The following is a 27,911-nucleotide window of genomic DNA, read 5'->3' as shown; positions in this document are numbered from 1 at the left end:
TTTGGCAAAATCCCTATACTGACTCCCTTGTTTGTGAGGCCTGGGGTCGGAGCGTCAAGAATCAACCACCTATAGGTTTCATGGATGTACACCTCCTGCATTCTGGTGGTCTCCATGCAGCACGTGCCATCCACAGATCACCACCTGGTATGGGTGGAGCTCACTCCATTCCATGCCCAACTTGGGTCAGCATACTGGCACTTTTAACAACCTGCTGCTGGAGGACAAGTGGTTCTAGGATTCACTTTGCCTCTTCTAAGCCAGTTGGAGAAGGAAGTTGGGGGATTCTCCTCCTTGAGGCTGTGATGGGATGTAGGCAAAGCTTGCATCCACATCTTCTGCCAAGGGTGCGTGAAGGGGTTGACAAAGAGGCAGAATTTGAAGAAAGAGTTGCTTGACTTGGAGTCACATCTCGGTTAGCCCGATGCGGACACAGCCCTGCAGTGGATGTACAAAGAGAAGGTGACCGCACTTCGAGATCAGCATCTTGTCACGTCCTGGGGTACGTGTGTGAAATCATGGATCTAGCTCCTTGAGAATCTGAACTGCGCTTTTCCTTTCTACTCACTGGAAAAAGGCGTTGCCCCCCCCGTCAGCAGTTCCCGTGCTGCTGGTCGATGATGGGTCTCTCGTCTCAAATATGGAGGGCATCTGGGCCTAGTTCAAAACATATTATATGGATCTGTTCTGTCCTAATCTGTCCAGTGAGCATGCTTGCAGAGTTTTGTGGGATGACTTACTGCAGATCACCCCAGGGGTTGCAGGGATGCTCGATGCTCCCGTCATCTTAGACAAGCTGACTGGTGCCCTCACTTAGTTCTCAAGGGGCAAATCCCTGGGGCTGGCCAGACTGACGGTGGAGTCTTTCAGGGTATTCTCAGACATCCTGGGGGGCATCTAAGCCCAGGTCGCCGGTTTCGAGACTAACAGTAGATAGTGTGTAATGGCAGGCTGTGTAATAACAAGGCCTGGTGTGTGAGGTGGGGGTCTGGGACATAAGAGAGTTGAGGCCCTGAAATTATTGAACTTAGTATTGAGTCCGAGGGGATGCAGGGTCCCCAAGCGGTTGCCACTTTAACGTACACCCTGCTCCCTGGCCAACATCTCTGTCTCAGGCTTGCAGCAGTGTTTCAGCAAAGCTCAGTGCAAGCAGGAAGAGCAACACCTTATTTTCCACCTAGGTACCCTGCAACCCTCCGGACTCAAAAATCGAGTTCAATAATTTAGTCACTAACAATCCCCATTAACAGCTATTCACCCTCATAGCCAGATCGTTATTAACTCCTTTGTGTATCCAACTGCTCTCCTTTCTCTTTGGCTGCATCCCTTATCCTATTGCTTACTCCCTACTCCATCACTCTCTCCATCTTCTGCATGTAAACCAATGTTTTCCTAGCTACCATCAGTTCTGAGGAATGGTCACCAGACCCAAGACATTAACTCTGATTTTTTTCTTCTCAGGTGCTGCCAGACCTGCTGAGCTTTCGCAGCAACTTGTATTTTTGTTCCTGCATTTCCTGCCTTTTCCATCTTGACTGCACCTTGGCCAAGATTCCCTCCTGCACCACCCCCCACCTCCCCCCCACCCCAATAATCCTAAACTGTGCTTGGATCATATCTGTAAACTTGCTAGTCACATAGCTCTGAGCCTTAGATGCACTGCTGTGACAACAGGTGCTGCTCAAGTTCTGAATTCCAGTGATCAAGATGCTGCACCCGATGTCAGTTCCTGCACAAGTGGTTATACTGTACATAGGAACCCTCCTGGATTTCCTGCATGGCAAAGCATGTACACATTAAAGTTGTGAGTAGCCCTGCAATTGTTGTATAAAATAATAAACTTTGCTAATACTAGTAGAAAGAATTTCCTCCCTCAAAGTGTTGTGAATCATTGGAATTATCTATCCTAGAGGACAATGGAAACTCAATCTGAGCAGGATCAAGACAGACATCAATATGTTTCTGGACATTAATGATACTAAGAGGACTTGGGTCGTGCAGGAAAGCGGCACGAGAGGTTAACTAGAATGATAATGCATTCTCAAAGGGCTGAATGGCCTAACTCCTCTTTCTATGTTCATCACTGTGCACCCACCAGCCTGTAAGAGGGTTTTGTTTAACTGTATCTCTATTCACCTGATTTTTCATTATGGGGCAGTTTGCCAGGCTGAACATATCAGTGTTGCTTGGGATCTAAACCTAGACCTTCCACCTTCCAGGTTGGGATGCAAACAGCTACACTTTCCAAGGAACTAAAACAAGCTAGTAAATTGGAAAGGTCAGCCAGCTGACTGATTAGATTAGATTAGATTAGATTAGATTCCCTACAGTGTGGAAACAGGCCCTTCGGCCCAACCAGTCCACACCAACCCTTGAAGCATCCCACCCAGACCCGTCCCCCTATAACCCACACACCCCTGCACACTACGGGCAATTTAGCATGGCCGATCCACCTAGCCTGCACATCTTTGGACCGATGACATGATTACAGTCCACAATGGCACAGTGGTAAGTGTCCCACCTCAGGCTTGATGGCCATGGAAGAGGAGTCATAATGCAGTCAACATAAATTGGGTCCAGACATGCCCTGTGGCATTTCCTGTAGCAATATCCCGACCAATCATGAGGGAGGCAATGGCCTAGTGATATTATCACTGGACTGTTAATCCAGAGACCCAGGTAATGTTCTGAGAACCTGGGTTTGAATCCCGTCGCGGCAGATGGTGGAATTTGGATTCAGTAAATATCTGGAATTCAGCGTCTAATGATAACCATGAATCCATTGTTGATTGTTGGAAAAGGCCATCTGGTTCACTAATGTCCTTTAGGGAAGGAAACTGCCATCCTTACCTGGTCTGGCCTACATGTGACTCCAGACCCATGGCAATGTAGTTGACTCATAACTGCTCTCTGAGCAATTATGGATGGGCAATAAATGCTGGCCTAGCCAGTGGTGCCCTTATCCTGTAAATGAATAAAAGGAATCAGAGTCATTTTGCCTGGTTTGAATTTAAACATGTTCTTTTAAGCAATATGCAAAAAGAATGGTTTTTATTTTATCCAGTCTCTTGATTTTTAAGAGTTTTCATTTGAATAACAAGATGTTGGGGTTGGCAATGTTGCATCTAGACCAAGTAGATCCTCCCCGGCCCTAACAATGATTAAATCTTAATCATAGCACGTAATAAATGTCATGCACATAATGTAGTTCACATCCATAGAACATTTAAATCAGTTTGCATTGAACTGAACTCCTCCACAAGGTTTCAAAAACATACATAGAGTGAGAATGTTTAGATTTTTAAGAAGAAAATAACTGGAGTCCATTGATTCAGTGGAAATGTCTTTACCAAAGAACATTGAGAATGTTGCAACTAACTATGACAGGTTATGATTGTAACAAATGGAATGTGTACTTTAAGGAAAAGTTGGACATGTACTGGAGGGAGAGGAGAATAAAGGGTTACAATGAAGAAGTTAGGTGAGGAATATATAGATCACAGAAAAGAACCATAGAATTCCTACAGTGTGGAAACAGGCCCTTTGGCCCAACAAGTCCGCATCGATGCAGAGAGTATCCCACCCAGACCCATTCCCCTGAAAACGCACCTAATCTACACATCCCTGAACACTATGGGCAATTTAGAATGGCCAACCCATCTAGCCTGCACATCTTTAGACTGTGGGAGGAAACTGGAGAACCCGAAGGCAACCCATGCAGACACGGGGAGAACGTGCAAAATCTACGCCGACAGTCACCTGAGGGTGAAATCGAGCCCGGGTCCCTGACGCTGTGAGGCAGCAGTGCTCACCACTGAGCCACCGTGATGCCCTTTGGGAAGGTCCTATATGGGACAGTCAAGTGGAACCTAAATACCAGCATGGTCTAGCTGGGCCAAATGGCCTCTTTCTGAATCATTTCTGCAATGTATTGGCTTATACAGGCTTTAATATAATTTCAAAGTTTACTGACTATTCTCCCAGCACCACCCCTCAGGCCATCAGTATATGTTATATCAGTAGTGGCACCTTGGGCTAGCTACTAAATGGAATCACTAAGCCAAACCACAACTATTCAAATATAAACCTCTTGGTGCAGAAGTAAGTCATTAGACCTATAGAGTCTGCTGTACCATTCAACTAGACAATGGCTGATTTTTTACATCAATGTCATTTTCCTGCTCAATCCCCAAATTCCTTGATAATATTAATATATCTGTCTTGAAAATACTGAAAGACTGAGCCTCTTTAGACCTCCTGAGGTACAGAAACCAAAGGTTGATCACATAAGTAAAGGGCTTCCTCCTCATCTCAATTTTAAGCAGCCTCTTATTCTGAGAATGTGGTTCCTGGTTCTAGATACCCCATAGTCATGTTTAAAACCTTCCTGCATCAATCCTGTCATGTCTTGTCAGAATTTAATTACAATTTACAAGCTGTGAGATTAGACCCAATTCAAATTCCCACTGATTCTATGAGAAGTATCAATTATGAGTTATTATACTGTACCAGAGGTTTTCTGCAAGCCAATGTGGACACTAAACAGGCAAATGCCATTATCTACAAGGTTAGGGGCAACTGACACTTTCAAAATGCTCCATTAAGTTTGTAAGATGAACGTGTAAACACACACGTACGTACTTTTCTCTTTTTACATGTTCATCTTTGGGAAGTCGCCAACCTATATCTTTCACAATACTGAAAAAAGGCTGGGTGTTACTTGTGATACAATAAGTGTCACTAAACTATGTTTGTTTCACTCCTCATGCCGGTGATGTAACAATAAACCTTTATTCAAAAACAAATTCCTTCATAAGGCCTGAAAGCACCTGTTACCTAAATTCAACAGATAATTTGACAGCTCATTACTCATTAAGTGCTCGTAAGATACAGGTTTGCTTGGTAACATTTCATAGCAGTCAGAAACCAGTAGGGTCATCAGCGGTGTAGTGGTAATGTCACTAGACTCAATGTGGGTTTATGATGCGAGGATACAGGATCATAACTGTTGGAGAAATTTTGAATTCAGGATTTGGAAACTTACTTTCACAGTTACTGTTACAGAAAATATCAAGTCACTCAAAGGCAGTTGGGGTTGATCAACAAATGCTGACTTTCCATATGACCTCCACATTCTGTGAAAATATAAAACATATTCACTGATTTAAAACATTCTGTATACTCCTCCTACCACACTTCATTGGCATCACAAACAATAAGATCCCATCTTCTTCAGACTCTCCGATAGGCCTTGGAGAGCATTTGGTCACCTTACCATAATGGCCTCCATTTTGAAAGTGCAAGGAGTACAGGGGAGGGCCCTCTCCCGAGTTATTGTAAAGAGTTGCCCATGGAATCAACGTGCTCAGAATATGAAACACTCAGCCACAAGGTGTGATAAAACGCAGATGCATTTATGGAAAGGATATCTGAGGGTCTGAGAATACGAAGAAAGGCAAGAGGTTTGCATGGAGCATAAACTCTGTATGGGCATATGATGCTTAATGGCCTGTTTTTGTGCTATTCAATGTTGGGTGGCTCAGTGGTTAGCCATGCTGCCTCAAAGTGGCAGGGACCTGGGTTCAGTGCCATCTTTGGGTGACTGCGTGGAGTTTGCACATTCTCCCCAGGTCTGCAGGTTAGGTGGATTGGCCATGCTAAATTGCCTGTCGTGTCCAGGGGTGAGTAAATTAGGTGGATGGGTCTGGGTGGGATGCTCTTCAGAGGGGTGGTGTGGATTTGTTGGGCTGAATGGCCTCTTTCCATGCTGTAGAGATTCTGTGATTCTTCATAATACAGGAAATTGGCATGGAAGAATTTCAGGCCTCTAGTGGAGTCTGATTCTTTAATGAAGTACATTCTGAAGAGCAGATAGGTACACTAAGTTTCTTCTGATCTTCAACATTGATTTTCCTCCATGCTTGGACTGGCCTGTCATATTCTGTTGTCTAAAGGCTTTAGGGTCCCAAGCTACCGTGCAATGTTTTAGCAGGAATGCTCCTCACTGGGCATAAATAGCACAGTTTGGGAAGAATTAAGCACATGGAACAGGAAGCCTTTCTGCTCCTCTGATGCTGCTTGGCCTCCTGTCTTCATCCAGTTCCACACCTTGATATCTCAGATTTTCCAGCATCTGCAGTTCTTACCATCTCTAAGCTCATGGAGTACTAGGTAGGAGCTGAAGTTTAGCTATGTAAACATTAGACATATGGTCAGAGAAATACATAGAGAAAACCAACTAAATTTAAGTGGTAGAATAGTCTTTCAATAGAATAAGATTGGAGCCTCTTTTATCTCTGAATACTGTGTGTTGTAATATTTAGTCCAAATATGAAATAAATACTGTTATAAAGAAGCCCAAGGCTGAGGATAATTCTTGACCTTGTTTTCTTCTCAATCAGTCTGTCTTGATCCCAAACTCTTGGATGTGGGCATAAAACCACAAAAAGAACCTTCCAATCTCCGCAGATAAATGTCTGACCTGGAATGGTATGGAGGTTGAATGTGATCCCATTTAACCCACAGGTGATAGGACTAAACACACTTTGTTGATTCTTCAGCTTTTCCTTTTCATTTCCTTTTGGTCTCAATGATGGAGTTCTTATGGATTTTCAGTGAGCTTCCATGTACACAGATCTTTGAAAGTTGCCACCCAGGTTGACTGGGCTGTTAAGAAGGCATATAGTGTTTTAGCTTTTATTAATAGAGGGATTGAGTTCCAGAACCAAGAGGTTATGGTGAAGCTGTACAAAACTCTGGTGCGGCCGCACTTGGAGTATTGTGTACAGTTCTGGTCACCGCATTATAAGAAGGATGTGGAAGCTTTGAAAAGGGACAGAGGAGATTTACTAGGATGTTGCCTGGTATGGAGGGAAGGTCTTACGAGGAAAGTCTGAGGGACTTGAGGCTGTTTTCATTAGAGAGAAGAAGGTTGAAAGGTGACTTAATTGAAACATATAAAATAATCAGAGGGTTAGATAGGGTGGATAGGGAGAGCCTTTTTCCGGATGGTGACAGCGAGCACGAGGGGGCATAGCTTTAAATTGAGGGGTGAAAGATATAGGACAGATGTCAGAGGTAGTTTCTTTACTCAGAGAGTAGTAAGGGAATGGAACGCTTTGCCTGCACCAGTAGTAGATTCTCCAACTTTAGGTACATTTAAGTCGTCATTGGATAAGCATATGGACGTACATGGAATGGTGTAGGTTAGATGGGCTTCAGATCGGTATGACAGGTCGGCACAACATCGAGGGCCGAAGGGCCTGTACTGTGCTGTAATGTTCTATGTTCTATGTTCATGACAATATGACAAGACTTACAAAAGACATAACTTAGAATGTGATGTTAGAAAAAGTCTTGCATCTATATACAACAACTAAAACAAAGTTGCTGGAAAAGCTCAGCAGGTCTGGCAGCATCTGTGGAGGAGAAAACAGTGTTAATCTTTCAGGCCCGGTGACCCTTCCTCAGAACTGATGGTGGCTGGGAAGACGTCAGTTTACATGTAGAAAATAGGGAGTTGGGTGGGGTAAGGGGTAAACGATAGGATAGAGCCCAAACAGAGAAAAGACCGTTGGACAGACAAAGGAGTTGCTAACGATCAGGCTGGGAGGGTGAATAGCTGTTAATGGGGACTGTTAGTGACTAACAACAGGGGATACGTAATGGCAGGCTGTGTGGTAACAAGGCTAGGTGTGGCCTGTTTTTTGACTACCTCTTGCATCTATACAGTTTATTTCACAATCTGAGAACATTTCAAAGTGCTTGACAGGCAAAGACATACTTTCAATTGCCCCTGTTGTGTTGCTTTGGGAAATGTTGCAGCCAATTTGAGCACAGTAAGCGCCGCAAGCAGCAATGAGATAAGGACCAGAATCTGGTTTCAGGCTGAGGGAGAGATGCTAGGGATAACTACCTTGCTCTTCTTTAAGCAGTGACACGAAATGTTTTATATCTACCTGAGAGAGCAGATGGGATTGTCAGTTTCAAGTTCAAAGTCAATTCAAAAATGCCATCCAATACTGCAGCTCTCCCTCAGTGCTGTATGCACATGTCAATCTAAGTTATATGCTCAAATTGCTGGAGTGGGATTTCAATGCAAAACTTTCTGCCTCAGTAAAGAATTACGAGCATCACCCACTGAGCCAGAGATGACATTATAAGCTAAGCAAGATTTTCTCCTTAAAGACAGATCCAGGTGTTGCTCACTCAGCCCCAGTTGAGACTGGCAGTGGGTAACAGAACTGAGCAGATTGGAAGGTACTGGAAGAAATGGCTGATTTGTGCTTGAGTTTGCTGGTTGTGACACATTGTCAGTGAGACGCTACAGTTATCTTCAAAATCCTTGATAGATAAATGAATGGAAGTGGTTGTGGTTTGGAAGGTGCTGTCTGAGGATCTTTGGTGAATTTCTGCTGTGCATGTTGTAGATAGCACACACTGTTGCTACTGAGCGTTAGTTGTGGAGGGAGTGGATTCAGTGCCAATCATCCACTTGGCTGGATGTTGTCAATCTCCTTGTGTCTGTTGGGGCTGCACTCATCCAAGCAAGTGGTGAGTATTCCATCACACTCTTGACTTATGCCTTGGAGATGGCAGACAGGCTTTCAGGGGTCAGGAAGTGAGTTACTCACTGCAGTACTTCTAGCCTCTGACCTGCTCTTGTAACCACTGTGTTTATGTGGTGAGTCCAGTTGAGCTTCTGATTAATGATAACTCCCAGGATGTTAATATTGGGGAATTCCCAGGATGGTGATAGTGTGACGAGTTTCTCACCCACTGACCCCTCAATGCCTGTCCACCATCTACAAGGCACAAGTCAGGAGTGTGATAGAATACTCCTGATTTGCCTGGATGAGTGCATCCCAAACAACACTCAAGAAACCTGACACCATCCAGGTCAAACCAGCCTGCTTGATTAGCACTGCATCCACAAGCATCCACTCATTTCACCACCAAAATTCAGTAGCAGCAGTGTCTGCCATCTACAAGATGCACTGCAGAAATTCACCTCACTTTGCAGAAAGATCCTCAGACGGCACCTTTCAGACCCAAGACTACTTCCATCTAGAAGGACAAGGGGAGCAGATGTATAGGAACGCCACCAACTTTAAGTTCCCCTCCAAGCTAGTCACTATCCTGACTTGGAAATATATCGCCATTCCTTCACTGTCGCTGGGTCAAAATCCTGGAATTCCCTCCCTCATACCATTGTGGGTCAACGCACAGCAGGAGAACTGTAGTCGTTCAAGGTGGCAGTTCACCTCCACCTTCTCAAGGGCACACCGCCACCTTCTCAAGGGCAATTAGGGATGGAGAATAAATGCTGGCCCAGACAATGATGCCCGCATCCCACAAAACAAATTTTAAAAAATATCAGTGAGAATTCACATCTTAGATAAATATCTGCTGAGGCACACAGTCTGAAGCTCCCAGTGGATTTCAGTCTGCCTAATCTCAGAGTCTAATTTTATGCATGAAGTAAGAAGAGGCCATTGGGCCCCTCAAGCCTGTCCTGCATTCACTGAGATCATGGATAATCTGCACCTCAACTCTATTTACTTACCTTGGCTCCATAACCCTAAAAATACCTGTGATGAATATTTATCAATCTCAGTTCCAAAAATTTTAATTACCCCATCCCCAAATGCAAACTTTTTTTCAGAAAAAATTTCAAGGAATTGTTGCAATGCAGATGCCTTTTATGTCTACCTCAGTCCTGTGAATAAACACTTCACTACATGATATTTTACATCCTTCTACCCTTAACAGTGTAAATTCTTCCTCATTAAATAAATCAGTTCCATTTTGAATGTCTAAATTGAAACAGTCTCCATCACACATCATAGGATTGGGCCAGAATTCCAGATATCCACTCCCCTTGTCTGAAGCGGTGTTTCCTGATGTCATCACTGAATGATCTGCCTTGAATTTTAAGATTATGCTTCCTTGATGTGAACTCTTCCACCAAAGGAAATATAGAGCAACAATACAGCGCAGAACAGGCCCTTCGGCCCTCGATGTTGCGCCGACCTGTGAGCTAATCTAAGCCCATCCCCCTACACCCTCCAATCATCATCCATATGCTTATCCAAGGACTGTTTAAATGCCCCTAATGTGGCTGAGTTAACTACATTGGCAGGCAGGGCATTCCACGCCCTTATCACTCTCTGAGTAAAGAACCTGCCTCTGACATCTGTCTTAAATCTAGCTTCCTTCAATTTGCATCTATGCCCCCTTGTACAAGCCAATGTCATCATCTGAGGATAAAGACTCTCACTGTCCACCCTATCTAATCCTCTGATCATCTTGTATGTCTCTGTTAAATCCCCTCTTAGCCTCCTTCTCTCCAATGAGATCAGACCAAACTCCCTCAGCCTTTCCTCACAAGACCTTCGCTCCAGACCAGGCAACATCCTGGTAAATCTCCTCTGCAACCTTTCCAATGCTTCCACATCCTTCCTGTAATGGGGCGACCAGAACTGTACACAATATTTCAAGTGAGGCCACACTAGCGTTTTGGGGCGGCACGGTGGCTCAGTGGTTAGCACTGCAGCCTCACAGCTTCAGGGACCCGGGTTTGATTCCAGCCTCTGGCGACTGTCTGTGTGGAGTTTGCACATTCTCCCCGTATCTGCGTGGGTTTCCTCAAGAGTGCTCCGGTTTCCTCCCACAGTCCAAAGATGTGCAGACTAGGTGGACTGGCCATGCAAAATTGCCCATAGTGTTCAGGGATGTGTGGGTTATAGGGGGGTTGGTCTGGGTGGGAAGCTCCAAAGGGACGGTGTGGACTTGTTGGGCCGAAGGGCCTGTTTCCACACTGTACGGAATCTAATCTAATCTAGACTTGTTTAATTTTGTTTAGAATTCATTTAGTGTGGACATTGCTGGCTGGGCCAGCATGTATTGCTCATCTGAAATTTCCTTCAAGAAAATGGTGGTGAGCTCTCTTCTTGAGCCACTGTAGTCCTTGGATGTAGGTTCACCAGAATGTTACTGGCGAGGAGTTTCAGGATTTTGACTAAGCATCCGTGAAGGAGTAATAATACAATTCAAAGTCAGGATGATTTGTGACTTGGAGCGCAATTTGCGAGCGCTGGTGATCCTAGGCTTTTACTTCCCTTGCTCTTCTAGACAGTTAAGATCAAGGGTTTAGAAAATGGTGTCGAAAGAGCTTTGGTGAGTTGCTATAGTTCTTCATGTAGATGTCCATATTGCTGACATTGGATACCAGTAGAAAAAGGAGTGAAGGTAGTGTTGGATGATGTGCCGATCAAGCAGGCTGCTTTGTCCTGGATGGTGTTGAGCTTCTTGAGTGTTGTTGGAGTTGCACTCATCCAGGCAAATGGGAATGTCTCTAACTTGTGCCATGTAGATGGTGGGCAGCAATAATGAGACGAGGAGGTGAATTACTCACTGCAGAATGTTTAGCCTTTGACCTGCTGTTATAGCCACAGTATCTATATGGCTGGTCTAGTTTAGTTTCTCTTCGGTAGTAACCTGTAGAACATTGATAGTGGGGGTATCAGTGAAGGCATTACAGATGAATATCAAGGGGCAATGGTTAGATTCCCTTTTGTTTGAAGTTAGTCATTGGGTTGCAGTTGTGTGGTGCAAATTTTACTTGTCACTATGGGTGCAAGCCTGGTTGTTATTCATGTATCACTGCGTATGAACACAGCTGTGTTTCAGTATCTGAGGAGTCACAAATAATGCAAATATGATAGACAGGTAGTGATTCATGAAGTGGTTGAAGATGGTTGGGCCAAGGACATTACCTTTAGGAACTCCTGAAGTGATGGCATGTAGCTGACATGAATGACCTCTAACAACCACAATAATCCTGTTTTGTGCCATGATCCCCATTGACTTCAGGTTTGCTAATCACAGAATTATTGATGTGCGGAAGGATGCTATTTAGACCATCAGGCCAACACCGGCTCTCTAAGCATTTGACTTCTGTCTTTCCCCATAGCACTGCCCATTATTACTATTTGAATGATCATCTGATTCCCTCTCAAATGCCGTGATTGGTCCTGCACTCCATTACAGAAGGAACTAGGCTGTTTGATGCTTGGTCAAATGCTGCCTTGGTGTCAAAAGTTGTCACTCTCTCACCACATCTCTTCAATCAGATCATCCCTTAATCTTCTATGCTCAAGTGAATACAATGCTAGTCTATGCAATCTATGCTCAGAATTTAACTCTTTTAATCCTGATGAATCTGAACTGCAATCCCTACAATGTCAATGTATCTTTCCAGAGTTCTGGTACTCAGAACTAAGCCCATTTTCTGATGGTAGGTAGGTACTGTATCAAACAGAAAAAGAGAAACATAAGGACTATTCATATCTCAGAACTTTGTCCTCAGAGGTGCATGCAGAGCACAGAAACCTGGGTCACCAATTCCAGCCCCCTCCAAATCTAATGGTTACATTCATCGGGTGGCATTTATTGCCATCCCAAATTTCCCTTGAGAAACCGGTACTGAGGTGCAAATCAATGGGTGTATGAAGACACCCCTCTGAAACATTTGGAAACGGCAGCACCTTTGTCCCTGTGAACCATCACATTCGCAACAAATGTGTGAAGTGACAGTTGCTAAGGCGAAGAAGCAATCCAGCCCTCAATAGCAATTTCTCTCAGAGAGGCTATGAGATATTCTAAAAGTTAATGAGAAGGGCAGAATTATGTATGGCTAGAATATAAATAAAGTTTGAAATGCATTAGAACACAGAAACATAAAAAGAATAGAAGTGGGTCAATCAGCCCTTTCAGTCTGTCCACAATTCAATCAGGTCATAGTGATCCGTGCCTGAATTCAGCTACCTGCGGTAGTTGCTTAAAAATTAAACCACGTGCCTAAAAGAAACAAGCTGTCAATCTCTATTTTGAGATTTTTCGTTCACCCTTCAAGATTGCTGTAGGCTGGTATGAGAACGGAAATCGTTGGACAGGTGCCTGCAAGTCTAGAATCAGAGTAACAAGTACCCAAAGGTGATGGGAAATTGGTGGCTGTGAAGGAGATTTGTAGCATCCATGTGTGAAAAAATTCCAGAGGACAATAGGCAGGTTTGCGAACATGATCAGGTAAAACACACTGCTCTCCATCATTGCTGCCATATTAACATATTAATTCCATGCACCTACACATTAACCACATATAACAGAAACAGATTATGGATTAATGACTTGGACGAGGGGATTGAAGGATGGGTCAGCAAGTTTGCAGACGACACAAAGGTCGGAGGTGTCGTTGACAGTGTAGAGGGCTGTTGTAGGCTGCAGCGGGACATTGACAGGATGCAGAGATGGGCTGAGAGGTGGCAGATGGAGTTCAACCTGGATGAATGCGAGGTGATGCATTTTGGAAGGTCGAATTTGAAAGCTGAGTACAGGATTAAGGATAGGATTCTTGGCAGCGTGGAGGAACAGAGGGATCTTGGTGTGCAGATACATAGATCCCTTAAAATGGCCACCCAAGTGGACAGGGTTGTTAAGAAAGCATATGGTGTTTTGGCTTTCATTAACAGGGGGATTGAGTTTAAGAGTCGTGAGATCTTGTTGCAGCTCTATAAAACTTTGGTTAGACCGCACTTGGAATACTGCGTCCAGTTCTGGGCGCCCTATTATAGGAAAGATGTGGATGCTTTGGAGAGGGTTCAGAGGAGGTTTACCAGGATGCTGCCTGGACTGGAGGGCTTATCTTATGAAGAGAGGTTGACTGAGCTCGGTCTCTTTTCATTGGAGAAAAGGAGGAGGAGAGGGGACCTAATTGAGGTATACAAGATAATGAGAGGCATAGATAGAGTTGATAGCCAGAGACTATTTCCCAGGGCAGAAATGGCTAGCACGAGGGGTCATAGTTTTAAGCTGGTTGGTGGAAAGTATAGAGGGGATGTCAGAGGCAGGTTCTTTACGCAGAGAGTTGTGAGAGCATGGAATGCGTTGCCAGCAGCAGTTGTGGAAGCAAGGTCATTGGGGTCATTTAAGAGACTGCTGGACATGTATATGGTCACAGAAATTTGAGGGTGCATACATGAGGATCAATGGTCGGCACAACATTGTGGGCTGAAGGGCCTGTTCTGTGCTGTACTGTTCTATGTTCTATGTTCTATGTTCTATAAATCATCATTGATTCTGTACTAAAACATAATCAGGTAGTTGTATCAGAGTTAATAGGGACTGCAGATGCTGGAGAATCTGAGATAACAAGGTGTAGAGCTGGATGAACACAGCAGGCCAAGCAGCATCTTAGGAGCAGAAAAGCTGATGTTTCGGACCCGGACCAAGAGATCTAGCCTGCTGTGTTCATCCAGTTCTACACCTTATCTCTCGGATTCTCCAGCATCTGCAGTTCCTATTATTTCTGATACAATTTTAACCTCACAACGAAGCTTCTTCTAGGGATGCCTAACCTGAAGAAGTTACCCTCCTCCCTCCGGTCAAACCTCAGGGGATCTCTCTCCTGCTGCAACTCTGTTGTAATACTTGTCTGTCTCCTCTCCACCTATCTTCTCCTCTATCCATCTTCGATCCGCCTCCCCCTCTCTTCCTATTTATTTCCGAGCCCTCTCCCCCTCCCCCATTTCTGATGAAGGGTCTAGGCCCGAAACATCAGCTTTTCTGTTCTTAAGATGCTGCTTGGCCTGCTGTGTTCATCCAGCTCTACACCTTGTTATATCAGGGAGTTGGAGTAGCTCAGAGCTTCCTAATGATTATATTTTGGAAGAATCCCAAAAAGTATCAGAAGAAACACCTTTATATTTGTAACTGTAATGGTCGACCAGTCTTTCAAAGCTCAGTATTTGAAAATATTATTTGTTCCAATCGCTCTGAATTCTTGTGATTGTTGAGAATTCAACAGAAAAGATCGATCACGGTTACCCTAGATTAAATAAGTCTAAGTTAAACTTGTTTACACAATTTATAATTTTTTTTCTTAAGATTACGAGTCAGCCACTGATTGTAAATCAGACAGGTAACTCCTTCAACACTCCCTAGTGAACCAATGACATAATGCACAATTCTCCTTGTTGTTTTTGTATTCATACAGAACTGGATTGAAATCTTTGTGATACATTTTGCTGCCATATTTCTTAGTTACTGTTTAAAGGAATCATTGTTTAAAAGCCTCCCACATGCCAGAGGTAGATTTCCCCTCAAATAATGGCTTCCAATCCACATTCTCCATTTCCTGTCGAATTTGGGTGTAATTGGCTCTTGCTCAGTTAAGCACCCTCACCCGAGGGCCACTTGTGTCCTTTTCCACGACTACTCGAAATCTTATGGAGTTATGGATGCTAAGCCCAAAATGCTGACCTACTGAAACATCAATCACCTGTCCTGTCTTTCTCTCTCTGGGACCAAGTCTCTTCTCTGATCGGCCTCTTCTCTGATTGGATTGTCAACATTGCTGCCTCAAAAAGCCCTCCTAGACACAGGTAACAAATTGTTCTCCACTTGAGCCCCTGGCTGTAAGGGATTCCCGGTCAATAAGAGGAAAGTTGAAGTCACCCACCACAACTACCCTGCTGTATTCACACTTTTTCAGTATCTTGGGGTAGGTGATGGGGTGGTGGCATTGTCGCTAGACTATTAATCCAGAAACCCAGCTAATGCTCTGGGGAAAAGAGATAATAAGGTGTAGAGCTGGATGAACACAGCAGGCCAAGCAGCATCAGAGGAGCAGGAAAGTTGACATTTCAGGCCTAGACCCTGCTTCCGAAATGGGGGAGGGGAAGGGGTTTCTGAAATAAATAGGGAAAGAGTTGGATGCAGATAGAAGATGGATAGAGGAGAAGATAGGTGGAGAGGAGATAGACAGGTCAAAGAGACGGGGATGGAGACAATAGGTGGGGAGTTAGAGAGGAGATAGCTCAGTCCAGGGAGGATGGACAGGTCAAGGAGGTGGATCGAGGCTGGTAGGACCGAGGTGGGGTGGGGCTTGAAGTGAGAGGAGGAGATAGGTGGGAGGAAGGACTGACAAGTTAGGAAGGCGGGGACGAGCTGAGCTGGTTTATGCGGTCGGGGAAAGGAGATTTTGAAGCTTGTGAAGTCCACGGTGATACCATTGAGCTGCAGGGTTCCCAAGCCAAATATGAAATGCTGGAGAAGGGGGCCCAGGGTGGGCATGTCATCCAAGGAGTGGGAGGGGAAGTTGAAATGGTTCACGACTGGAAGGTGCAGTCATTTGTCACGAACCAAGCGTGGTAGGCTTCCTCCAGTGCATAATGATGCCTGGGCCTCCTCGAGTGCACAACAACTTCATATTTCACTTGGGAACCTACAGCCCAATGGCATCAATGTGGACTTCACAAGCTTCAAAATCTCCCACCCCCGACCACATCCCAAAACCAGCCCAGTTCAACCCATCCTTCTTCTCACCTATCCACTCCTCCCAACTCAAGCCCCACCCCCACCTCCGACCTACCAGCCTCATCTTATCTCCTTGATCTGTCCGTCCTCCCTAGGCAGACCTATCCCCAACCTAACTCCCCACCTATGCTCACCTTTACTGGCTCCATCCCTCCCTCTTTGACCTGTCTGTCTCCTCTCCACCTGTCAGCTCCTTTATCCATCTTCCCCCCACTTCCCCCTCTCTCTCTATTTATTTCAGAATCCTCTTCCCCTCCCCCATTTCCGAAGAAGGGTCCAGACCCAAAACATCAGTGTTCCTACCTGGCCTGCTGTGTTCATCCAGCTCTACACCTTGTATCCTCAATATTCATTGGTTGACAGGTTTTAAACAGTTCTCCCCTGCAGCCTGTCTCTTACCCCCACCAACTTTGTCACAACCATCTTACACCCCTGCCCCCAAACCTCCCGCTCTGTATCCTCTAGACGTCTCCTGTTAATGGGACAACATTTGTTTAACTAGCCAATCAATGTTTGAACTTGCCTGGATGATTTGCGAGCTGCCTGGGGTGAATTTGCACCGCTATCCCCAACTTTGTTCCCTGTATTTTGAGTGCTGTCCTCTACACTTCGCTTAATTCAAATGCAGCATGCCGGAAATGTTCCTTTTGCCTGCAGAGGAACAGTCCCTATTCATGCACAACCACTACCAAGCACAAGGCACTTTCTAACCTGACAGACAAACTTATTTGTGCTGTTGGGGTGTAATTATTCGCAAACTCCAGATTGTTTAGCTCATGAAATCCAAGTACAGAATTCCATCTAACATTCTTACAGAATAACACAGCACAGGAGGCTGCCATGTAGTCCATCCTGCCTTTGCTAGCTTTTTGCAAGAGCTGCAAATTTAGTCTCATTTGTGTTCTTTAAATATTTGCCCTTTTCCTTACCCTTTAAACTACTTTTGAATCATCAAGAAGGGACTGGGGACAGTGGCTCACTGGTTACCACTGTTGCCTTGCAGAGCTAGGGACCTGGGTTCAATTCCATCCTTGGGCGTCTGTCTGTGTGAAGTTTGCATGTTCTCTCCATGTATGCATGGGTTTGCTCCGGGTGATCCAGTTTCCTCCCACAGTCCAAAGATGTGCAGGCTAGGTGGATTGGCCATGTTAAATTGCCCATAGTCCTCAGGGAGGTGTAGATTAGGGGGATGGGTCTGGGTCATTTACTCTGAGGGTTGATGTGGACTTGTTGGGCCAAAGGGCCTGTTCTCACACTGTAGGAATCCTATGATAAAACAGATAAACACAGCACAGAAACAGACCCTTTGGTTCAACCAATTCATGCTGAACATAATCCCATAAACCAAATATGAGGTGCTGTTCCTCCAGTTTCCACATGGCATCGTTGTGATGCTGGAGGAGGCCCAGGATGGGCATTTCATCCAGGGAGTGGAAGTGGTTCGTGACTCGGAGGTGTAGTCGTTTGTCGCGAACGGAGCATAGGTGCTCTACAGAGCAGTCTCTGACCCTCCGCTTGGTCTCACCGATGTACAGGAGGCCACGTCGGGAACAGCGGGTAGAATGTGGGGAGTGTGGAGCAGATGAGGGAGTCTTGGAGAGAGTGGTCCCTCCAGAAGGTAGATAAGGGTGGGGAAGGAAATGTATCCTTCGCAGAGGGGTCAGATGCAGGTGGCAGAAAATGATGCGTTGAATCGAAGGTTAATGGGGTGATACATGAGGACAAGGGGAATTCTATCTTTATTTTCATTGTGGGGAGAGGGTGTGAAGGCTGAGGTGAGGGAAATGCAAGAGATGCAATCATGGTTGTTTTCGAACACAGACGCCAGTAGACCCACCACCCCAGACACCTTTCCCTGCAACCGCTGTAGGTGCTAGACATGCCTCTACACCTCTCCCCTCACCTCCATCCTAGGCCCCAAACAAACCTTTCAATACACAATAGACAATAGGTGCTGGCGTAGGCCATTCGGCCCTTCGAGCCAGCACCACCATTCATTATGAACTTGGGTGATCATCCACAATCAGTGTCCTGTTCCTGCCTTATCCCCATAACCCTTGATTCTACTATCTTTAAGAGCTCTATCCATCTCTTTCTTGAAAGTATCCAGAGAGTTGGCCTCCACTGCCTTCTGGGGCAGAGCATTCCATATATCTGCCACTCTCTGGGTGAAGAAGTTTTTCCTCAAATCTGTTCTAAATGGCCTACCCCTTATTGTTAAACTGTGTCCTCTGGTTCTGGACTCACCCATCAGCGGAAACATGCTTCCTGCCTCCAGAGTGTCCAATCCGTTAATAATCTTATACGTCTCAATCAGATCCCCTCTCATCCTTCTAAACTCAAGTGTATACAAGTCCAGTCGCTCCAATCTTTCAACATATGATAGTCCCGCCATACCGGGAATTGACCTCGTGAATCTACGCTGAACTCCCTCAATGGCAAGAATGTCCTACCTCAAATTTGGAGACTAAAACTGCACACAATACTCCAGGTGCGGTCTCACCAGGGCCCTGTACAGCTACAGAAGGACCTCTTTGCTCCTATACTCAATTCCTCTTGTTATGAAGGCCAGCATGCCATTAGCTTTCTTTACTGCCTGCTGTATCCGCATGCTTGCTTCATTGACTGATGTACAAGAACACCTAGATCTCTCCCCTCTCCACAACTCCCTCTCTGATGAAGGGTCTAGGCCCGAAACGTCAGCTTTTGTGCTCCTGAGATTCTGCTTGGCCTGCTGTTTTCATCCAGCTTCACACTTTGGATTCTCCAGCATCTGCAGTTCCCATTATCTCTGATACAATTTTAACTTCACTGCGAAGCCTCTTCCAGGATGCCTAACCTGAAGAAGTTACCCTCCTCCCTCCAGTCCAACTTCAGGGAATCTCTCTCCCACTGCAACTCTCTTGTAATCTCTTCAGCCTTGAAACTGTTCAACCCCGTCCAAAAGCAAACCAGGTACCACAGCCACATCACCTTCCTCAACACCTGCCTACGGAAGCGGATCATCCCCAATGGACTACAGTCTACATTCAAGCCCTCCCAATTTGGCCCCAACCGTGACCACCTCTACATGCAGAACATTCAGGCCCTTCAGAAGCGTTTCTCCCTGCGAGTCCTGAAACAGACACCTGCATCTCCAGGCACTGCAATCCAGCCTGCCCCAGCTCAGAGCCTCCCTCTCCCAGCCATGCAAAGGACCTCTCCAGTTTTTTATCCTCTGCAGGATCCACAGACTGAACACCCGGCTCTACTCAGCTTTACTGGACTCCAAAAATCGTAAGTACAACAAACTCATTGGCTCCTGACACCTTAAACAGGATTCCTGCACCTCCCCCACCACGTACCTGCCTCCATTGACCATGAGGACACGGATGGTGTACCCACCGAGGACGTCACATCCGCCACCGCCAGGCACACCACTTCTGGGACCGCGAACGTGACCGCAGCTGCAGTCACAGCCTCCACTTCCAGAATAACACCACATACATCATCCTCACTGCTGCTGCTGCCGCCCACCCTGCTCCTCCCACTGCCAACGGAACCCCGCCCACAGCCGACGACCTCATTGCTCCGCCCACATCCCCCCAGCCAGCAACCCCAGAGGAGACAGCCACACTGAGCCCTGCCGAATCTTCACCATCCCCCCAGACCTCCCATTGACTGAGGACGAATGGTCAGTCCTCAGCAAGGGGCTCACCTTTGCCCACTCCACCCACACATCAATGAATACCAGTTACGTTGGGACATCGAGCAGTTTTTACGCCACCTTCGCCTCCACGCTTACTTCTTTAACTGGGAGCTTAAACCTCCCTCCACTGATCCCTTCACCCACCTCCAACACAAGTCCTCCTGCTGGACACCACCCCCAGGCCTCCTACCCTCTCTTGACCTCTTCATCTTCAACTACCATCGAGACGTTAACCACCTCAACCTCTCCACCCCTCTCACCCACTCAAACCTCTCCCCTGGAGAACAGGCAGCCCTCCGCTCCAACCCCAACACCACCATCAAACCTGCAGACAAGGGAGGCGCAGTGGTGGTATGGCGCATTGACCTCTACATTGCCGAGGCCAAACGCCAACTCTCCGACACCACCTCCTACCGCCCCTTTGATCATGACCTCACCCCCGAGCACCAAACCATCATCTCCAATGCCATCCATGACCTCATCACCTCAGGGGACCTCCCATCTACAGCCTCCAACCTTATTGTTCCCCAACCCCGTACGGTCCGTTTCTATCTCCTTCCCAAAATCCACAAGCCTGCCTGCCCTGGTCGACCCATTGTCTCAGCCTGTTCCTGCCCCACTGAACTCATCTCCACCAAACTGGACTCCATTTTCTCCCCCTTGGTCCAGGAACTCCCCACCTACGTCTGTGACACCACCCACTCCCTCCACCTCCTCCAGAATTTACAATTTCCTGGCCCCCAACACCTCATTTTCAGCATGGACGTCCAGTCCCTATATACCTGTATTCCTCATGCACTTGGCCTCAAGGCCCTCCAATTCTTCCTGTCCCGCAGGCCCGACCAGTCCCCCTCCAACGACACCCTCATCCGCCTAGCCGAACCCGTCCTCACCCTCAACTACTTCTCTTTCGATTCCTCCCACTTCCTACAGACAAAGGGGGTGGCCATGGGTACCCGCATGGGCCCAAGCTATGCCTGCCTCTTTGTAAGTTACGTGGAACAGTCCCTCTTCCGCACCTACACAGGTTCCAAACCCCACCTCTTCCTCCGTTACATTGATGACTGTATCGGCGCCGCCTCTTGCTTCCCAGAGGAGCTCGAACAGTTCATCCACTTCACCAACACCTTCCACCCCGACCTCAAGTTCACCTGGGCCATCTCCAACACATCCCTCACCTTCCTGGACCTCTCAGTCTCCATCTCAGGTAACCAGCTAGAAACTGATGTCCATTTCAAGCCCACCGACTCCCAGAGCTACCTAGAATACACCTCCTTCCACCCACACTCCTGCAAAAATTCCATCCCCTATTCCCAATTCCTCCGCCTCCGCCGCACCTGCTCCCTGGATGATCCCAGATGTCCAAGTTCTACCAGGACCACAACTTTCCCCCCGCAGTGGTCGAGAATGCCCTTAACTGTGTCTCCCGCATTTCCTGCAAAACATCCCTTACACCCCGCCCCCGCCACAACTGCCCAAAGAGGGTCCCCCTCATTCTCACACACCACCCCACCAACCTCCGGACACAACGCTTCATCCTCTGACACTTCCGCCATCTACAATCTGACTCCACCATCCAAGACATTTTTCCATCCCCACCCTTGTCTGCCTTCTGGAGAGACCACTCTCTCCATGACTCCCTTGTTCGCTCCAACCGGCACCTTTCCCTGCAACCGCAGGAAGTGCTACACTTGCCCCCACACCTCCTCTCTCACCCCCATCCCAGGCCCCAAGCTGACTTTCCATATCAAGCAGATGTTCACCTGCACATCTGCCAATGTGGTATATTGTATCCATTGTACCCAGTGTGGCTTCCTCTACATTGGGGAAACCAAGCGGAGGCTTGGGGACTGCTTTGCAGAACACCTCCGCTCGGTTCGCAATAAACAACTGCACCTCCCAGTCGCGAACCATTTTAATTCCCCCTTCCATTCCTCAGACAACATGTCCATCATGGGCCTCCTGCAGTGCCACAATGCCGCCACCCAGAGGTTGCAGGAACAGCAACTCATATTCCGCTTGGGAACCCTGCAGCCCAATGGTATCAATGTGGACTTCACAAGCATCAAAATCTCCACTTCCCCCACCGCATCCCAAAACCAGTCCAGTTCGTGCCCTCCCCCCACTGCATCGCACAACCAGCCCAGCCCGTCCCCTTCCCCCCCCACTGCATCCCAAAACCAGCCCGGACCTTCTCCGCCTCCCTAACCTGTTCTTCATCTCACCCATCCCCTCCTCCCATCTCAAGCCGCACCTCCATTTCCTACTTACTAACCTCATCCCACCTCCTTGACCTGCCCGCCTTCCCTGGACTGACCTATCCCCTCCCTACCTCCCCACCTATACTGTCCTCTTGACCTATCTTCTTTTCTCTCCATCTTCGGTCCGCCTCCCCCTCTCTCCCTATTTATTCCAGAACCCTCTCCCCATCCCCCTCTCTGATGAAGGGTCTAGGCCCGAAACATCAGCTTTTGTGCTCCTGAGATGCTGCTTGGCCTGCTGTGTTCATCTAGCTTCACACTTTGTCACCTAGATCTCGTTGTACTTTCCCTTTACCTAACTTGACTCCATTGAGATAGTAATCTGCGTTCCTGTTCTTGCCACCAAAGTGGATAACCACACATTTATCCACATTAAGCTGCATCTGCCATGCAACTGTCCACTCACCTAGCCTGTCAAGTCACCCTGTATTCTCATAATATCCTCCTCACATTTCACAATGCCACCCAGCTTTGTGTCATCAGCAAATTTACTAATATTACTTTTAACAACTTTGTCTATAAAATAGCTGCGGTCCCAGCACCGAAACTTGTGGTACCCCACTGGCCAATGCCTGCCATTCCGAAAGGGACCTGTTTATCACCACTCTTTGCTTCTTGTCAGCCAGCCAATTTTCAATCCAACTCAGTATTTTGCCTCCAATACCATGTGCCCTAATTTTGTTCACCAGTCTCCTATGCGGGACTTTATCAAAGGCTTTCTGAAAATCCAGGTACACTACATCCACTGGTTCTCCCTTGTCCATCTTTATAGATACATCCTCAAAAAATTCCAGAAGATTAGTCAAGCACGATTTCCCCTTCGTAAATCCATGCTGACTCTGACCTATCCTGTTATTGCTGTCCAAATGAGTTGTAATTTCATCTTTTATAACTGACTCCAGCATCTTTCCCACCACTGATGTCCGGCTAACCGGTCTATAATTGCCTGTTTTCTCTCTCCCTCCTTTCTTGAAAAGTGGGACAACATTAGCCACCCTCCAGTCCACAGGAACTGATCCTGAATTTAGAGAACCTTGGAAAATGATTACCAATGCGTCCGCGATTTCTACAGCCACCTCCTTAAGTACCCTGGGATGCAGACCATCAGGTCCCGGGGACTTATCTGCCTTCAGACCTAACAGTCTATCCAACATCATTTCCTGCCTAATATAAATTCCCTTCAGTTCGTCCATTACCCTCGGTCCTTCAGCCACTATTGCATCTGGGAGATTGCTTGTGTCTTCCCTAGTGAAGACAGATCCAAAGTACCTATTCAACTCTTCTGCCATTTCCTTATTCCCCATAATAAATTCACCCGTTTCTGACTTCAAGGGCCCAATTTTAGTCTTAACTATTTTTTTTCTTTTTACAAAACTAAAAAAGCTTTTACTATCCTCCTTTATATTTTTGGCCAGCTTTCCTTCATACCTCATTTTTTTCCACTGTGTATTGCCTTTTTAGTTATCCGCTGTTGCTCTTTAAAAGCTTCCCAGTCCTCCGGCTTCCCGCTCATCTTTGCTATGTTGTATTTCTTCTCTTTTATCTTTATACAGTCCTTAACTTCCTTTGTCAGCCATGGTCGCCCCTGCCTCCCCTCAGGATCTTTCACATCAAACAGATGTTCACCTGCACATGCACTAATGTGGTCTATTGTATCCACTGTTCCCTATGTGGTGTTCCCTACATCGGTGAGCCCAAGCAGAGGGTCAGAGACCGATTTGGAGAACACCTGTGCTCAGTTCATGATAAACAACAACATTTCTCAGTCGCGAATCACTTCAACTCCCCCTCCCACTCCCTGGACGATATGTCCATCCTGGGCCTCTTCCAGTGTCACAACAATGCCACCTAGAAACTGGAGGAACAGCACCTCATGTTCTCCTTAGAAGCGTAGGACCCAATGGTCTCAATGTGGACTTTACTAGCTTCAATGTCTCCCCATCCCCGACCTCATCCCAAGACCAGCTTCCCCCTCTCATCCCTGCCTCATTGACGTGTCTGTCTTCTCTCCCACCTATCTGGTCCTCCCACCTCACAGAACAATCCCCACCACTACCTACCTACCCTCACCTTTACTAGCTTCGCCCCCCGCCTCCTTGACTTGTCTGTCTTCTGTCCCACCTATTCATTCCTCCCACCTCACTGACAAATCTCCACCACTACATACTACACTCACCTTTACTAGATTCATCCCCACCTCCTTGACCTGTCCGTATTCTCTCCCACCTATCTGCTCCACTATGTACTGCAACCCCTTTATTTATTTCAGAGCCCCCTTCCCCTCCCCCATTTCTGAAGAAGGGTCCCAATCTGAAACATCAGCTTTCCTGCTCCTCTAGTGCTGCCTGGCCTGTTGTGTACCTGCAGGTCTACAAGGTATTATCTCAGACTCCAGCGTCGGCAGTTCTTACTATCTTTGAGTGAGACGTAAGGTGTTGGCTTGAGAGGCTTTGGTGAGCAGCAGCTCTGCAAAAAGTCCAGGTAAGTTCAGTTAAAGTCCTTCTAACTTTCCTCTTTAATCTTAGAGCATTTGAAATGGTAGTTAGGGCAGTGGCATGCTCCTCTTGCAGGATGTGGGAGCTCAGGGAGACTTCCATCATTGCTGATGACTACACCTGTGGGAAGTGCACCCAGTTGCATCTCCTTGCAGGCTATGTTAGGGAGTTGGAGCTGGACCAGGATGCACTCAGGATCATCTGAGAGTTTTAGTGAAGTGGTCACACCTAAGATGCAAGCAGAGAGTAGCTGGGTGACCACCAAGAAAAGCAAAGGGAGTAGGCAGAGAGTGCAGAAATACCCTGTGGCCAGACCTGTCGAAAACTAGTATACTGTTTTGGATTCTGTTTGGGATGGGGTGGGGGGGGTTGATTGATCAGGGGAAAGCAGCAGTGTCTAGGTTGGTGGCATTACAACTGGCTCTGGGGCACAGCAACAAAGGGTGAAGGTAAATAGGACTTTAGTGATAGGGACAGACTAGAGATTCTGTGGCCACAAACCGGAATTCAGGATGGTGTTGCTTCCAGGGTCCAGGATATCTTGGAGTGGCTGCAGAACATTCTCAAGGGGAAGGGTGAACAGACAGAAGTCATTGTGCACATTGGCACAAATGACATAGGTAGAAATAGGGATGGAGTCCAGTGGAGTGATCATAGAGAGCTAGGAAAGAAGTTAAAAACCAAGACCTCAACAATAGTAATCTCCAGATTACTTCAGTGCCATGACTAGTGAGGGTAAAAAAGAGGACGCTATGGCAGATGAATGTGTGGCTAAAGAATTGGTGCATGGGGCATGAATTCAGATTCCTGGATCATTGGGATCTTTTCTGGGGCAGAGGTGACCTGTTCAAGAGGGATTGGTTGTACCTGAACTGGAAGGGGGACCAATATTCTGGCATGCAGATTTGCTAGCGCTGCAGGAGAGTGTTTAATGTAGGTTGGCAGGGAGTTGGGATCCTCCACGGCAGGCAGGCAAGTGTGAGGCTGTAAGGGGTAAGATCTACATGCACTTGGAAAGACAGCGTTGATTAAGAGTAGTCAGTATGGCTTTATGTGTGGGAGATCATGCCTCAAAATTTGTTAGAGTTCTTTGATGAAATGACCAGGAAGGTTGATGAGGGTAGGGTGGTAGATGTTGTTCTTGTGGATTTCAACAAGGCCTTTGATAAGGTTCCACATGGTAGGCTGCTCTGGAAGGTTAGAACGCATGGAATCTAGGGAAAGCAGGCAAAGTGAATACATTGGCTTGATGGTAGGAAGCAAAGAGTAATAGTGCAAGGACGCACGTTGGACTGGAGACCGGTGATTAGTGGTCTGCCTCGGGTGGTTTCTGGGCCCACTGCAGTTTGTCATCTGCGTCAGCAATTTGGATAAGAATGTACAAGGCACGATTAGTAAGTTTGTGGAAAACACTAAAATAGGTAGTAACGTGGACAGTGTGTAAGGTTATATCAGAAATTGCAGCAGGATCTTGATCAACTACGGAAGTGGGCTAAGAAATGGCAAACGGGGTTTAATACAGATAAGTATGAGGTGTTGCATTTTAGAAAGTTGAATCAAGGTAGGCGTTTCGTGGTGAATGGGACGACCTTAAGGAGTGTAGTGGAAAAGAAGGACATAGAGTTCAGGTGCAAGGTTCCCTGAAAGTGAAGCCACCAGTAAACAGGGCAGTGAAGAAGGCTTTTGGCACACTGGCCTTCATCAGTCAGGGCACTGAGTATAGAATTCGGGAAGTTATGTTGCAGTTGTACAGGATTTTGGTGTGGCTGCACCTGGAGTATTGAGTTCAGCTTTGGTCACCTTACTATAGGAAGGACGTTATTAAACTGAGAAAAGTGCAGAGGAGATTTATAAGGAATGTGCCTGGACTCAAGTGACTGAGTTATAGGGAGAGGTTGGATGAGCTAGGACTTTTTTCTTTAGTGTGTTGGAGACTGAGGGTGGTTTCTTATGGGAAGTGTATAAGATCATGAAAGCATGGATAGGATGAATGCACTCAATCTTTTTCCCAGGTTTGGGGAATCGTGGACTAGAGGGCATCAGTTTAAGGTCAGAGGGGAAAGAATACATGAGAACCTGAGCAGCAACTTTGTTTTACATAAAGGGTGGTACACATATGGAACGAGCTGCCAGCCAAAGCGGTTGAGGCGGCTACATTAACAGCATTTAAAAGGCATTTAGATCAATACAGAGATAAGAAATATTTAGAAGGATATGGGCCAAATGCAGGGAAATGGGGTTAGTGTGGATAGACATTTTGGTCGGCATGGACCAGTTTGGGCTGAAGGGTTTGACTCCGTGCTATAGGACTCTATGACTCTACGACCTACTTCACTGTCTACAGTGCCACCAATTTTGGCGTCATCTGCAAACTTACTAATCATTGTCTTCTATATTCTCATCCAAATCACCAATATAAATGACAAACAAAAGAGGACGCAGAACCAATCCCTGTGGATCGCTGCTGGTCACAGGCCCCCAGTCCGAAAAGCAACCCACCTGTCTCCTGCCATTAAGCCAATTATGTATCCATTGGCAAGCTCAGCCTGAATCCCATGAGACCAAACTTTACTAATTAGTCTACCATGTGGAACCTTGTCAAAGGCTTTACTGAAATCCAAATAAACAACTTCTGCTGCTCTGCCATCATCAATCTTTTTGGTAGCTTCCTCAAAAACTCCATCAGGTTTGAGAGACACAAATTTCCTCGCACAAAACTATGCTGACTATCCCCGATCGATTTTTGCCTCTCTAAATGTCCATAAATCCTATCTTTTATAATCACCTTCAACAATTTATATACAACCAAAGTCAAACTTGGGTCTACAGTTCCGTAGTTTTTCCTTACAACTTTTGTTAAACAAAGGTACAACATTAGCCACCCTCCAGTCATCAGACACCTCACCCGTATTTATAGGTGTTGCAAATATTTTTGCAAGGTGCCTCATAATTTCCTCCCTTACTTTCCATAGCATTCTGGGATACATCTGATCAGTTCCCATAGATTTATCCACCTTTATATTCTCTACAACATCCCAAACATCCTCTTCTGAGGCGTGAACAGTTTTTAGCATATCATAGTTTATTTCT

The 27,911-nt window shown here is 46.4% G+C and overlaps 1 protein-coding gene across 1 annotated transcript in view; it reads right to left on the bottom strand.

Moving 5' to 3' along the window:
• The window catches only part of LOC125447672 (olfactomedin-4-like), an 85,130-nt gene that overhangs the window by 9,703 nt on the left and 47,516 nt on the right, over window positions 1-27,911 (bottom strand). Inside the window, exons 6-7 of the mRNA XM_059640973.1 lie at window positions 5,045-5,135; window positions 2,851-2,964 (exon numbers count right to left, since the gene is read on the bottom strand). Of these exons, the coding sequence (XP_059496956.1) occupies window positions 5,100-5,135 (36 nt within the window). The 3' untranslated portion in view covers window positions 2,851-2,964; window positions 5,045-5,099. The remainder of the gene's footprint in view (window positions 1-2,850; window positions 2,965-5,044; window positions 5,136-27,911) is intronic.

The sequence above is a fragment of the Stegostoma tigrinum genome, chromosome 39 (genome assembly GCF_030684315.1).
Source record: "Stegostoma tigrinum isolate sSteTig4 chromosome 39, sSteTig4.hap1, whole genome shotgun sequence".
Taxonomy (NCBI): domain Eukaryota; kingdom Metazoa; phylum Chordata; class Chondrichthyes; order Orectolobiformes; family Stegostomatidae; genus Stegostoma; species Stegostoma tigrinum.
Note: the sequence above shows the minus strand (reverse complement) of the source record. Positions and strands in the feature narration are given on the sequence as shown.